Source organism: Capsicum annuum, chromosome 7 (assembly GCF_002878395.1).
Source record: "Capsicum annuum cultivar UCD-10X-F1 chromosome 7, UCD10Xv1.1, whole genome shotgun sequence".
NCBI classification, from domain to species: Eukaryota; Viridiplantae; Streptophyta; class Magnoliopsida; order Solanales; family Solanaceae; genus Capsicum; species Capsicum annuum.
Genome location: NC_061117.1, coordinates 4,889,326 through 4,905,056, shown reverse-complemented (window position 1 = coordinate 4,905,056; position 15,731 = coordinate 4,889,326). Strand labels below are relative to the sequence as shown.

The following is a 15,731-nucleotide window of genomic DNA, read 5'->3' as shown; positions in this document are numbered from 1 at the left end:
AATAAAAAAGGGTTCAAGATTGATGAACAAGTTTGGTTCTTGGCCAAGAATTTAATGTCATGCGAATATCATCTATGTCATTTCTGAATTTGAGACTATTTATGTCATTTCTGTAGATATTTTTGAGTAAAAAACTGAAAATTTGGGAGTTTTGAGATTTTGGATTTTGGTTAATGTGAAAGAATTTGAATTTGAGATTTTGTGTATTGATGTATTTTTGTGATCATGTGTATTTAGTCCATTGTTGAATTTGCGCAAGTTAATTCAAATTAATTTTTCACTTGATGAAGAAAAAAAACTTACTGAAAAGCTTGCAACAATGGTGAAACAAAGAGAAAAAGGGGTGCTTTTATGTGAAGAAGAAAAGGAAGAGGAAGGGGGTATGGGGGGCTGCAGTCTACTTAAGAAGAAGAAGAAGGTATTGGGGTAGGGTGGGGTGGAGGTCGTGAAGAAGAAGAACGAAGGGAAGATATATATCTAAAAGAATATAGAGAGAGAGAGAGAATGAAGGGGGTGGGCTCTATTTTATTTACAGAAATTATATATCTAAAAGAATATATATATATATATAAAGTAAGTGTGTGGGATATTTTTTTTTATAATTTCTTACTGGCAATGATATGACACTGATTTGGCAATGACGTGATGCGTGTGTAGTACACTCTCCGTTGTGAGAATGAAATTTTAATTTTAAGGTTAAAATTAATTTACTTGAAAGTTGTTAAGGGAGTAAATAATTATCCGATTCATTTAGGATCGTGAGTTTTGGTAGTGGCAAATTCAGGGAGGTTTTGACGTGTTTTCTCATTAAATTATTTTCAATCTTTTTCATTTTTTCAATCTATTGCAGAAAGAAAAAGAAAGACCATAGCAAAAGACAAATCAGGAGTCAATGCTCCAAAAAGCATGAAGATCAAGAATGAAAGTGCAACAAGTAGCATATAATAATTTAGTCTATTATAATAATAATGAAGATAAATCTAATCTTCCTATTAATGGAGGCTTGCCTATTTTGTTTTTCCTTTTTTAATAAAAGCATCTAGTACTTTCCTGAATTATGATCAAATTTACTACGACACACTCAATTTTATGAGGGTCCTATTAACCCCTGAACTCAATTTTAGTATATTTTTGTCACTCTTTTACGTTAATGTAACACTATTGATGTGAGCCCCATTTTATGTAATAAAAGTATCATGTCAGCACAAAAGGGTGACAAAAATACGCTAAAATTGAGTTTGGGAATGTGTCGTAACAACTTTGATCATAGTTCGAGGGTTACTAAATGTTTATATTTTATTTTTTTTGGTTGTACAATGTTTGTTGGGGATGTTCTAGCTAGTCATAGTGTATCTTTAGTTCTTGCATTTCAAATGTTTAGTTAAATGCATCTTTATTTTAATTATAACTTGTTTTGATATTTAATTGGAGTTCTTTAAAGCCATGTAATGATTTAACTAATCATGATATTCACTAAAGATGATTAGTTGATTACCAAGCATATAAAATCCATATAACAATTATGAGAAATTTGGAATATCTTTGCCATATCCAAAGTAATTGGTTTACATGTTGGACGTGAAAATTTGAGAATATTTTTGTCATGGGCCGGAGATCTTTCGAAAACAGTCTCTCTACCTCAACTCTGAGGTAGTGGTACAGTCTACATACACTTTATCCTCCCCAGATCCCACTTTCTGAGAATATACTGAATTTGTTGTTGTTGTTTATATAATTTGAGTTTCCTAAAATCATGCAAGGTGCGAATAACATCTACTAATATTATCAAAAATATTGGTTAAATACCGTCACGGGAGGGTCTTAAACACTTGGGTTGTGCTCTCGAGGTATTAGTTTACCTTACTTTACGAAGTCTCGTAAAGTGCTTTCCATCGATCTTTCCTATGCTATCGAATCCGATATCGGTAGATGGACTATAATAAAACATTTTGTGTCTGAAATATCTTTACTAAATCCAAAAGTAATTGATCCACACATTTGACTTTGAAATTTTAATGTTTGAATTAAATTTTCAATCCAAGACACTTAACTAGAGGTTTCATGTTAGAACTTTGATGCGACACCCTAACTTAGAATAAGATCCGGCGTATTTAAGGAAGCACACTTAGCCCCTAGTGACGCATTTTAAATAAAGGTGGACCTAGAGCGAAAGAAGATATCACTAGTGCATTGGACTGTTAACGCTTGAGAACGAAATCCTCCTTGGTAGAGAGCGTTAAAACTAGCCATGATGGGCTTTCTGCAACGTGAATCCAAATTAGTCGCGCCCATCTTAAGCTAATCTTAGAACTGGTAAATCATAAGAAACACTTAGAAATTCTACTAGATCAATATACAGGCAAGTCCAAACAGTACAAGAATCTCAGGGACACACCAATATTAGGTCCCAAGTTATTGCTATTGTGGGGATAAATTTCTATGACAGTAGAGAGCAGGAAATGAATCTGGGCAGGCGGGGGCGTAAAAGCTGTTGGACTTTACAAGGGAAAATTGTTGGATCGTTGGATCAATGTGCGAAAGAATAAGGTGAGCGGTGAGGGGCTCCTACACTACGTAATTGTGGTGAAGTGGGAACTCGATCTAATAGCTAAACGATACAATTGCTAGTCATGAATATTGCATCGTTGCACAAAGGGATGTTCATACCGAACGTGTTTCTTCCAGTAAGGCTTGAACTTTTGAATTCCGACCTCTAACCATGGCTTCATAACTCCATCGTAATGAATCACTGCTGCTTGCTCGATTTCGCTCAGTTTCACACCAGAGTCGTACCCCAACCCCAAGACATGCCATCTCCGATCTATAGCACGTGTATGTTTGTAAAAGGTCATCCAACCAATCGGCAAAGTACCGGCTTTCATTAATGGTCTATTACTTCCCTGCATAATGAATGCAAAACGTCACAAATATTAGGACAAAAATTCTATTTTATTCAGCATAAGGACCATGCTCAACAACCTAAGACTCATCGATAAGCGTTAGTGAATTCCACGAGTAATTAACGGAGAATGGGAGATAAATATGTACCAGCTTCAAGTACTTGTGATATAGCCCGGTCAAGTTCCGCTTTCTCCAATCCTGCAGATCAAATATATTCATCCCAAATGCCCATGTGCATGATTTCATGTCAAATTTCGTTGCCACCATGGGGTCGGTGAAATTGATGAGCATATCCATTTGGCGGAAAGATGGGTCGCCTTCAAGACAAGTCTCCACCGCACCATTCACTTTTCCCTTCATGTTGATGCGCCAAAGACCACTTAGATCCCTTTTCACAACCACGTCATGGTCAAGGAGCACTATCTTGTTGAGAGAAGGAAAAATATCGGGCAGATAGAACCGCAGGTGATTCAGCGGAGAAGTATATCTTGGATCAAGAGACTCTTGATTCTGCAGAATATCCTTGTTTGATAACCAATCAAAACTGTCTATGCTCTGGATCTGAATTGTTGCTTTGCCAGGAGGATTCAACAAGAACCACATCGTCATGGCTGGTAGGTTAAGAGAATCCGTCACTATATGAAACACGATCTTCTCTGGAGCCTGCCAAATACATGAACACTTGCCATAAATTTATGCATAACCACGATTTTTTAATTTCCGTCTTCAAAATATAAGATCATTTCCGTATTCGCTTTTCCAACTGCTTTGAAATGCTTTAGACGAGCTGAGCGTCTATCAGAAACAGATTTTCTATCTCTACGAAGTAGGAGTAAGTCCGCATACACTCTACCTCCCCAAGACCCCATGTGTGGGATCACACTGGGAATGTTGTTGTAAAATATATAGTAATCAATAATATAAATTCATGCATAAAAGGGCAGCCCCGTGCACGAAGGCTCCTCCTATGTGCTGCCATAAGTGTTTATCGTACACAGCCTTACCTTGCATTTCTGCAAGAGACTGTTTACACAGAGTGAACCTATGACCCCCTGTCACATGACAACTTCACCAGTTACGCCGCTCCCCTTCAAATTCGTGCATAAGTCATAACCATGATTATTTAATTTGTCTTCAAAATATGTAGTGATCAATAGTTTAACTTACAGCTACTGTTATAAAACCATAGAAGGTTAGCCTTTCCATATATGACAGTTGCATGATAAATTACAAATGATAATTCTACAGCAATAATAGTTCTTGGAACTCTATTTGCAGCGCAACTAATAGCATGTGTTCTCATAAACTGAGAGTGATTTATATGCAGTCTCTTCCTCACTTAAGCCAACGCTGCTTACAGGTAAGCATAAACTTACATGGATGTAAATGAAAATTTTCCTCTAAAGACCATATGCAACATGACATATACTCCAAATACCTACATTCTATTCTTAATCATCTAAAGATCACAGCAGATAAAGTTACGCAGAGAAAGGAACATAATAGGAAAAACTAAAACCTGTATGAAAAAAATTACTCCATCTATTCCATTTTTTTAAAAATGGTTTGACTGGCTCCGAGTTCAAGAGAATAAAGAGATTTTTGAATCTTGGACCCCAAGTGTGGGAACTCACTGGGTATGTTGTTGAATCTTGTGGACTTAACTAAAGATGTGTGCAATGAACCAAAATGCCTTTTGAATCTTGTGATCTTAAACATGTCAAGTGAGATGTCAGAAATAAAGAGGAGAACTAGATATACAAAAATTGCATTCTTTTTGAAACAGGCCAAAAAGGAAAGTGATGCGCATGAATTGACACAAAGGGAGTAAGAGATTGAAAAAAGAAAAATAATAGACAAGAATAAGAAAAGTATCGAGCAGCTCACTGTAGAAGTTGATACAGTTGAGTTGACAACTGCGGAACATGCCAAAACATTGTCAGAGAAAACAGCGAAGTGGTGGAGATCTGGATTCTGAAATTTATGCTGGTTAGGTAGTTCCTGCTCCTCAGGTTGTAGGGCAAAATATTCAGTGGTCAACCGCATGGAGAGGCAATGAAGGCCTTTCGGGGTAGTTCTTCCAGCAAGATTTACAAGGAAGGAAGCTTGATTCTTGTGCGATCGAAGCTGTTCCTCAGCATTATATGTCATCGCACGAAGTTTCTTCACCATTGCTGAGCATTCCGGGAACATTTTACTGGCTTTTGACAGGGTTGAACGCATGGCCTTCATCTTCTGAATTGCCCTAGAAAGATAACTGTTCTTAGATCATATATACATCATGTAACAAAGTGAATAAATCAAGAAAAGCATCCACTTGCCAACACTAAGTACTTAATTACAAGACTGAGAACCGAACCATGAATTAAAAAAAGTATTCACTTGCTGACATTAAACTTATAAGACCAACCAATTTTTCCTCAGCTACTCATGGATCAATATGTCGGCCTTTGTGTACATATTAACTTTAGCACTAAGTTATTCATCCATTCCATTTAACCATTTTGACCTTATTGTAGATAGTCTTTCAGACTCGGTAAGTATAAAACATAACTCATACTAGTTATAGGAAGGTACAAAACATAGCTCAAAAGAGCCACTACCAAGCCAAGCAGATTTTCTGCTACTGTGGAACAAAACATATATTAAATCGGCCAGGTTCCATGATTTATCCACGTTTGAACTTGGGTTCAAATGAGATGATGTCATAGCTGTCATGAGGAGTCAAAGTGATGAAAGAATATCAATCTTACCTCCTTGACAAATCAGAATCTTTAGAAACATCACCAGCAGCTCGTTCCAATTCTTTAATTCGTAGCTTTATCTCTTTCATAAAATTAGAGTTACCACCCGCTGGTACAAAATTCAAGTATGCTTTGGCCCTAATCAGCTGATCTTTAATCTCCTTCACCCTCTCATCTAATACCCTCCGTGGATGAGACTGTACATTCTGACCGTGTTGAATCTCTTTGAGTCTGGATTTTTCCTGCAATAGGACCACAACTGAAATCAGGCGATCACACATGCAGAAAGCACTTGCAGTTTATACGAACAAAATACATGAACATATTCCAGTTGACCAGTAGTACTTGACCATTCACGGAGAGAGTAAAGAGAGATGACGGACAAAACAATAATGTTTTTAACCCTCAATACCATAATGGATATTCTACTTTATCCAAATTTATTACACACAACAGCTGAATCTTGGAAAGTGAAAATATAAATGAACAAGGCACAGAAAAAATCCCTTCTAATAAATGTTCATTCAAACCTTCTTTTGATTTAGGAAAAAAGAAAAAGAACAAAAAAATCTCTCATCCGAACCATCCTATGGGCCGTTTACTTACCGTCATGAGCATGCAAAATCTAAATTTGCTTATTTACCTTAATTTAAGAAAAGCATTTTTTGGTAAGGTTCCAAAGTAAGAGGATAAAGATTATAGAGATTTTTACAACATATCAACACATTATAGCAACATCTTCATATAATTCAAACTCCACAATACAAAGGAATCCAGCAGCATGCATATGCAACTCTAAAACTAGAAACAATGCATGATATTATATCTAATCATCACACAATAATAAAAGTACACTGTTAATCACAAGTTCTTGACAAGCAACATTAGTGGTTTTCTTAGTTAATAAATGATTCCACTACACCAAATTCTGGGGTCAACTATATGAATAATTTTTAACCATTACACTCTACATGGGCGCAAATCATTTGATTGATACTGCTTTCCATATAAAAAACACCACGCCAACTGTGCCTCTATGATTTTTTACTGTATTAATTAAAAGATCGAAGCCTATTATCAAACTAAATAAATAAGAGGACTGATGTAGCAAATTTCAGAATAAATAAACGAGATCTTAGTTGTTGCATGCATCAAAATTCCTTGCATACCAATGCCTTTTCTCTTGCTGTGGCCAGTGTTTTCTCTTGTAGACTTGGTTGACTTTCTTTCTTCGCATCATGTGTGGTTACTGAACTTTCATTCTTCGCATCATGTGTGGTTACTGAACTTTCATTCTTCGCATCATGTGTGGTCACTGTCGCATCATGTGTTGTTACTAAACTTTCTTTCTTCGCATCATGTGTGGTTACTGAAATTAAGCAGGAAGGGGTACAATTAATATCTAGTTATAGAACGAACAGAAACGAAAAGGGGAGGAGATAAAGAGGTAAAGCGTATATAAATTGTCAAATTACCATCATTTCCCACCAAACTGACATTCTTAGGTTGGCCAAGAGTATCATTCTTATCAATAGTATCCAAACTGACTGCAGAAGTTTGGTTTCCATCCCGGTAGACATCCAAGATCGGTTCTTTGAGGCTTCCAACTTCTTCCTAAACCAAACAGCAGAAAAAGGTGTGCAAACATAAGCAGCAATCCAAGTAGACTTTCACAGTTGTAAGAACTACTAAAGTTTATATCACCTGTTGAACTGCACTAAGCGCCTGAACCTCTATCTTGTGCTTCTGAAAAGGAGAATATGAAACCAAATAGAAAAATATTAATCAGATCACGTTATAACAATATACTCCATCAGTTCCAATCACAGCCCAAATAAGAAAAATCTCAATCAGATCCCATACAATATATTCTATTTGTTTCAACTTACATGACACTCTCTCCATTGTTGGACATTTCAAAAATCTTTGACACGATTCCAATGTTTTAGAACTTTCAAGAATTCAAATTTTAAACTTAAATATGATCTTTTTTATCAAGCTAACTTGTTAACGGTTTCAAGAACTTTCAAGAATTAAAATTTTAAACTTGGATATGATCTTTTTTATCAAGCTAACTTGTTAACGGTTTCTAGAACTTTCAAGAATTAAAATTTTAAACTTGGATATGATCTTTTTTATCAAGCTAACTTGTTAACGGTTACTACTTCGACATTTTTATTTGATTACTACTCTACTAAACTAATATACTTTGTAGGAGGTAACTAACATCATAAAATTCTGGGTCCAGTCAAATAGTGACATGACAAGCGAGGCTTGCTCAGGTGGTTGAACACCTCAACCATCAACCGGTAGGCTGAGAGTCCGAGTCATGTTGGAAGGTAAGTAAGTGGGAACACCATTGATCCTATTGATGGGGTGGGGTGAGGAAAAAGTCGAAAAACTGACACAAGCAATAAGTAAATAATTCTGCTCACAGAAAACTCTACACCCCTTGACTTTACAAAGGGATAGGGTAATGGAAGTATGGAGACCATTAACAACTTCATCTTTTACACCAGGTCCAAAATATGCAAATAACACGGGTGCCAAAAAACTAACTTCAGTCATGAAAAAAAAGGCTCTTACTGATTACTAGAAAACGCACTTTACAAGATTAAGATCAAATGTTCAAAATAATCTATGCTGCTTTTATTTACTTCCCCTCAGCAACAAACACCAAAACAAGAAATAACCACAACAAAAGGAGAGGGTAGTGGAAGTATGGGGACCATTAACAGCTTGATCTTTTACAACAGATCGAAAATACGCAAACAATGAAGTACCAAAAAATTAAAGCTATAAAAAAAGCTCTTACTGATTACTAGCAAGAGCTTGGAGTAACTGGTAACGGGTTCAAGCCTTGGAAACAGCCACTAGCAGAAATGCAAGGTAAGGCATGCAAGGTAAGGCTGCGTACGATACACTCTTGTGGTGGGGCCCTTCCCCGGACACCGCGCATAGCGGTAGCTTTAGTGCACCGGGCTGCCCTTTTTTTGATTACTAGCAAATGCACTGTACTAGAGTAAAATCCAAATCTTTAAAATAATCTATGCTGCTTTATCAACTTTCCCTGAGCAACATACACCAAAACAAGCAATACCCACAACAAAGGGACCGGGTAATTGGAAGTACGGGACCATTAACAGCTTGATCTTTTACACCAGGTAAAAAATACGCAACCAACAAAGGTACCAAAAAACTAACACCGGCTATAAAAAAGAAAAAGCTCTTACTGATTACTAGCAAACGCACCGAACAAGAGTAATAATCTATGCTGCTTTATCTACTTCCTCTCGGCAACATACACCAAAACAAGCAATACACAAACAAGAATCGAATAAGAGACGATAAATCTTACAACATCAACAACAATAATATACCGAGTGTAATTTCGTAAGTGGGGTTTGGGTATAATGTGTATGCAGACCTTACCCTTACAAGGTAGAGAGGTTTATTTCCGAGAGAAAGTCAGCTCAAGTAAAAGGATAACAAAGCAGTTCCGAAAAAGAAAACAGCAAGGTGTAAAGAAGCAAAGACAAAATACTAAACAAAGCATGACAAACCATACTAAAAGACAAATCACTGCCACAAAATAATATGATAATCTAAGTGCTAGAATCAGTAAAATAGTAACAGAAACAGAATAACAAGAAACTCTCAAGAGTAATACTACGAGCTGACTTGTATATCAGCAGTATTATGAGCTATATATGTCTGAGAAATAACATGCTAAAGAAAACATGACAAAACATACTAAAATGCAAACAATCATTACCACAAAATAATATGATAAATCGAAATAAAACAAAACAAGCAATACTCACAAACAAAAATTTAATAAAAAAGGAGACATGTTATAACAAAAACAACATCACAAAACAGTTCAATAAAAAGAAAGCAACCGGAGCGAAGAAGCAAAGACAAAACACTAAATAAAGCATAACAAAAAATACTAAAAAAATAGTAACAGTCACTACCACAAGATCTTTCAGAAACAGCCTCTCCAGCTTCTCTACCTACCTGACAAGATAGAAGTAAGGTCTGTGTACACTCTACTCTCTCAAGACCCTACTTGTGGGACCATACTAGCTATGTTACTGTTGTTATTTCACTACCAACAAAATAATACATTTACCAACAACATAGAAGTAAGGTCTGTGTACACTCGACCCTCTCAAGACCCTACTTGTGGAACCATACTGGCTATGTTACTATGATTACTAACAACATACAAGTAAGGTCTGTGTACACTCTACTCTCTCAAGACCCTGGACCATACTGGCTATGATACTGTTGTTATTTCACTACCAACAAAATAATACGATTACCAACAACATAGAAGTCAGGTCTGTGTACACTCTAGCCTCTCAAGACCCTACTTGTGGGACCATACTGGCTATGTTACTGTTGTTATTTCACTAACAACAAAATAATACGATTACTAACAACATAGAATCAAGGTCCATGTACACTCTACCCTCTCAAGACCCTACTTGTGGACCATACTGGCTATGTTACTGTTGTTATTTCACTACCAACAAAATAATACATTTACCAACAACATAGAAGTAAGGTCTGTGTACACTCTAGCCTCTCAAGACCCTACTTGTGGGACCATACTGGCTATGTTATTGTTATAATTTCACTACCAACAAAATAATATGATTACTAAGTACATAGAATCAAGGTCCATGTACACTCTACCCTCTCAAGACCCTACTTGTGGGACCATACTGACTATGTTACTGTTGTTATTTCACTACCAACAAAATAATACAATTACCAACAACATAGAAGTAAGGTTTGTTCACACTCTACCCTCTCAAGACACTGCTTGTGGGACCATTCCAGATATGTTACTGTTGTTACTTCACTACGAACAAAATAATACGATAATCAAAGCGCAAAAGTAATAAATAGTAACAGTCACTACCAAAAGGTCTTCCATAAACAACCTCTCCAGCTTCTCTACCCGACAAGATAGACGTGAAGTTTGCGTACACTCTGCCCTCTCAAGACCCTACTTGTGGGACCATACTGTGTATGTTACTGTTGTTATCTCACTACCAAAAAATAATATGACAATAGAACTCTAACATCTCAAGACCCTACTTGTGGATCACACTGTGTATGTTACTGTTGTCATTTCACTACCACAAAATAATACGATAATCGAAGCGCGTAAGCAATAAATAGTAACAGGAGAAATCTTACAAGAATTGCTAAATCTCCAACAAACTCCTTTGATGCTGCAAAACCCAAATGTAGCAAAAAAAATCAATCAATCACATCAAATTAACAAAAACAAAAACAACCCCACAAATCCAAACAACTTAAAAATCCATAAAAACCACCAACAACAACAAAAAAATTAATTACCATCATATCCAAGATGTCTAAGCCTATGTGAAGAAAGCAATAAACTTGGAGTATTAACAGAAACAACAATTAAACAAAGGATAATAAATATCCTTTGTTTATTAAACCTTCTAAAAAACCTCATTTAACATGTAATTAACACTTGGGTTTTTTTTTGGATCAATCAAGATTCAAGAAAGGGTATAACAAAAATATACACTTCTTGAAAATAGAAAAAAAAAAAAAATAGGACTAGGGTTTTTTTCTGGTATTTTTGTATTTTGGGTCAAATGGGTATTTTTAATTTATTAAAAAGATTTAATTTTTTTTATTATTATTACTTATTATAGAATAGCGATGAATAAGGAGAGATAGATGTGGTGCCATGTGAGTAGAGGTGAAGGAATGAGATTTCAATTTCAAGAAGAGAAAGATGAGAGTGTGAAAATGGAGTTATATATATACTTTTTGGAGAATTAACTTTAGGTTAAATGTATAATTATTGTGTACATATATATTTATTTATTTATTGGTTTTCCACGTGATGTTTGGTATCTGCATTAAAGTTTCGAGTAATTTGGATCGCACATTATAGGACTCATTCTGGGGTGGTGTTCCCAATAGATATTGTGCACATATTATTATTTTCTCCGTGGCATTTTAGTTGGGCGCATTCTATTTTATATGGTGATTAAGAAATTGATAAATTTTACTATTGTATCATATATTTGTATTAATGATATTCATTGGGTATTGAAGTAGACATTGAAATTATAATTGTTCATATTCAATGCATACAATCAATTGTAGTGATAAAATAGAAAAAAAAAAATAATTTTATTCTGATTTAATAAGATGACCAACTAAAATAAGACGAAGGGAAAAAAATTATTATTTTTTTAACCCTAGTAAATCGTGTGAGTGCGCAATCGCTATTATTTGAATGGACATGTTGTTAATATGTTTTATATGGAGAGAAAGTGTTTTAAAAGGTTGGAGTGTGAGATGGGGCGAGACATAAGCCTCGAGGTGATACGGCTTAAGTCGCATGAATCTAAACATTTTTACTTTATAATATAGTAAACTATTATTATAAAATAAAAATTCAAAATAATAAATTAATAATTTAAGACAATTAAAATTATGATTAAAGAAACTCATAGAAAATAAAAGTTCTCATATAATTTTATAAGTATAGATAAAGAAATGATATAAAAGCTATTATGAGATGCAAATCAACTCTAACATTTTCACCTTCAAATAACAAAAAATATCAAATGTTTGTAGAACATGTTACCATCGTACTATTGAATTTACCTCCCTAAACAAAATAATCAATAAACTTTATTAGTGACCTCACGATCATTTTGAGATAATGAAACGTGATAATTTACTTTCAAATAGCGATTATTTTGATACATATGACAACAATAAAATATAATAATTTTGAGACATATGATAATAATACAAAGACTAATGATTAATGAAGATATAAAATTTGACCAAGTATTTTTAAAATAAAATGATAAGTGATATTCCCTCAGAGTATTTCAATAGTAAATATACAATATAATGATTTGTAATTTGAGTTATTCTCAATCTTCTTATTTTTATAAATGAAAAATACTATTAAGCATCATTTATTTATTAGAGAATTACACGGCTGAACAATGTTAGTTAAGGAGTTGATACATAATTGGCCAAAAATATGTTAGTTGAGCCCCGAGTGTTGGGCTAGGCGTTCTTAAGACTTGCAGTCAGGTACTTAAAGTATAAGCCTCACATAACTAAGTTTCATACTTGTGCCTCGAGACGTTTAATCAGTGTCTGTCCTGGAGCGATCCCTAAAATTGCCTTTTAAAACACTATTGATGAGCACAATTCAAAAAACGTAAATGGAGAATTGATTCTTGAGGTACTTGTTGCACCAAATTAGTTCTTCGTCAAAGTAAAACTCGTTTTGTCTTAAACTACGTATCATTATTTTTGAAAATAATTGTCTCACAAAGGTTGAGATATAAAGACTTGTGATGTTAAATTTTGTAAAGAAGATTCTGCATTCGATATGATGGAAATTGTTCGCATCATGTGAGAACATTAAGTTAATTAGTTACTATTATTGTTGATTTATTAGTTCGTTGAATCTTTGTAAACTTGTGTGTATTTGAAAACTGATATCCTGATACCAAATACGATTGCTCGTATGATTTTTTTTTTAAATCTTTTTACGAATTGTGTGTTTCCATGTTTATGAGAAAAAAGTTGATATTATTTTCAATTCATTTTTGACGCCTTGGGTAGAGTAACCGATCGCGAGACTACATGTTTAATGTTCATGACACCTTGCTCCGACTTGAGCTATGCAACAACGAAATCTCCTTTGGTCCGCACATAACATCATTACTTACTTAAATCGTTGAACGAATAGCAAAATCTCATTGAGAATTGACTCATAGGATTAACTAGTTATATAGAGAATACTTTTGAGATTCAGAGTCGTAATGATTCTATATGATTCGACATATCTACTATTTGATAACATTCAAAATCGAAATGAACCATCCGATAAACACTTCTAATTCCAGATAATATTCAAATTTGTAAAGTACTCTACAAAAAATTCGCCCCAACAAAGTAAAATAACAAGGCTGGCCCACATTGGTAAAGTCCAAGTCCAGGCACAAATGGGCTTTATTCAGATGGAACGAAAAGAAGAAAATAAGCCCAAAGAAGAAAGAGTCCAGGCCCATGCCAGTGATAAAGCCCAACAAGCAAGCCAATTTCTCCCACATCCTCAGCAGAAAGCTTGTTCATTGGGTTTATACAGCAGAACATTGAGCTATATGCTTGTCCTGATGAAATTGGAACGATACAGAGAAGATTAACATGACCCTTGTGCAAGGATGACACTCACAAATTGAGAAATAGTTCAATTTTTTTTTTTCAAACGCCACTGAAAATTACGAAAATGCCACTCAAACGCACCTTCAATGCGTGTGTCACATGCACCTTGCCAACTCAGCAAAAAGTGCCAAAGTGGCACACTTGAAGGCCACTTGAGGTGCCAGAATGGAACAATGTCCACTTGAGGTGCCTAAGTGAAAGATGGTGCGTACTTGAGGGACCTGCGTATGTATTCTGCCTAATGAAAAAGAATAATCATATGCATAACTACATATTTTCATATCAATATTATGTCTCCCAATTTATATCGCACGTGACTTCAGTTTCTAAAGAACCTATGCTCCATTAGACATAAGTTCAATTTTTGAGGGGAAAATTTTAGATTAGTCGGGCTACAAAGGAAATACTAGACACCGGATAGAAATCAAAAAAGAAAAAGACTTTTATTTGTAAATACCGAATATCAAAGAAATTTAAAATATATATCATATATCATACCGAATACCATAATATCAAAATTAATATATTGACCAAAAGTTCAATTCAATATTAATAATTCGATATCTACCATACCACGCCCACCCTTAGTGTTTCTCCATCAAAGAAACACGAATGAAGCAAGAAAATAAGGCCGGCCCATGATGGTTAAGTCCAGGCCCATGCCGGTGAAAAAGCCCAACTAGCAGGCCAATTTCTCCCACATCGATTCAGAAAGCTCCTTTGCTTTGTATATATATTGCAGAACATTGAGCTGTATACTTGTCCCTTTGGGGACATCCGATAAAATTGGAACAATACAGTGAAGATTAGCATGGACCCTTAGCAAGGACGACACGCACGAATTGAGAAATTGTTCAAATTTTTTTTTTTTTAAATCAATTTGGCACACTTTAAAATGAATAATTTTTTTCTCAAATAATTCGGTCACACTTTAAAATGAATTGAGTTAACAAGAAGGACCTATGACATAAGGTTCCTCCTACGAATCAGTAGGGGTGTATACCGGTTGGTTTGGTTTTATATACTATCAATTCGGTTTATCGATTTTTAGTTTTTAAAGATGCTAAATCAATAACCAAATAAATAAGATATTTTTTATCAACTTTCGACTTATCGATTTTTAGTCCTTAACGATTCGATTTTCAGTTTAAATGATAAGAAAATACTCATAAAATAGAAATAGTAATAACTAACATGAAAAAAAAACTTAGTTACAACCAAAAATTCTATATGATGTGTTCTAATTTACAAGAATCTTCAAGTTTGAACTAAATGTTGTTAGGAAAAATTAAGAGTTTGTATAATTGAAATAATAGGTTTGTTAATTGTAGAAATAACATTTCCAACTAGCACCAACACATCGTCAATCATCATGCATTCATGTTTCAGCCAACACAATCAACACCTTAAACTACTAACATCAAGCAACGTCACATCACAACAACCACCACCACTATCAATCACCACTATCGTAACAGTCACTACAATACCAACCACCACAATTAGTACAAACAACATTATTAATCACTAACATCAATCATCGTCTCCGCAACCACCATTATAAGCCATCTCCACTATCACTAACAAACATAAATATTTTTTCTCAATCAAATACTAATAATTTTGTTGTATTAAATTACGTACTTTTTTAAATATATAATTAATTTTTTCTTTGAATTGTATTTTTTATTTTATTATGTATACAAATAATTTTTTCTTATACATTCACATATTGAAAGACAAACGGTCTTAATCATTCAGTTTTCAGATCTAGAGACAACATCTTAATCATTCAGATTTGCATTCAGATTCAGACGTCTGAAT

At 34.5% G+C, this 15,731-nt stretch overlaps 1 protein-coding gene and 2 non-coding genes across 3 annotated transcripts; 2 read left to right on the top strand and 1 right to left on the bottom strand.

The window, feature by feature from the left end:
* Window positions 1-2,331: 2,331 nt before the first annotated feature.
* On the bottom strand, window positions 2,332-11,462 carry LOC107857069 (probable galacturonosyltransferase 6). Its single transcript, XM_047415135.1, has 9 exons — window positions 11,025-11,462; window positions 10,860-10,894; window positions 7,350-7,391; window positions 7,121-7,259; window positions 6,815-7,014; window positions 5,655-5,887; window positions 4,789-5,146; window positions 3,049-3,564; window positions 2,332-2,900 (listed from the first exon to the last, which is right to left on the bottom strand). The coding sequence occupies exons 1-9, from the start codon at window positions 11,146-11,148 to the stop codon at window positions 2,625-2,627; spliced, it is 1,923 nt and encodes a 640-aa protein (XP_047271091.1). The 5' UTR covers window positions 11,149-11,462; the 3' UTR covers window positions 2,332-2,624.
* Window positions 11,463-13,838: 2,376 nt separating this feature from the next.
* On the top strand, window positions 13,839-13,942 carry LOC124886158. Its single transcript, XR_007043246.1, has one exon. It is a non-coding gene; the product is annotated as a U6 spliceosomal RNA (small nuclear RNA).
* A 726-nt stretch (window positions 13,943-14,668) lies between these two features.
* Window positions 14,669-14,771, top strand: LOC124886156. Its single transcript, XR_007043244.1, has one exon. It is a non-coding gene; the product is annotated as a U6 spliceosomal RNA (small nuclear RNA).
* The last annotated feature ends 960 nt before the right edge of the window (window positions 14,772-15,731 follow it).

Bases quoted from the DNA above. Each gene is read 5' to 3' on its own strand.
- LOC107857069 (XM_047415135.1), bottom strand. From the start codon at position 11,148: ATGAGGTTTTTTAGAAGGTTTAATAAACAAAGGATATTTATTATCCTT. The intron at 10,895-11,024 runs GTAATTAATTTT...TGGGTTTTGCAG, and splicing joins TAGACATCTTGGATATGATG to CATCAAAGGAGTTTGTTGGA. The intron at 7,392-10,859 runs GTAAGATTTCTC...TCTCCTTTTCAG, and splicing joins TTGGAGATTTAGCAATTCTT to AAGCACAAGATAGAGGTTCA.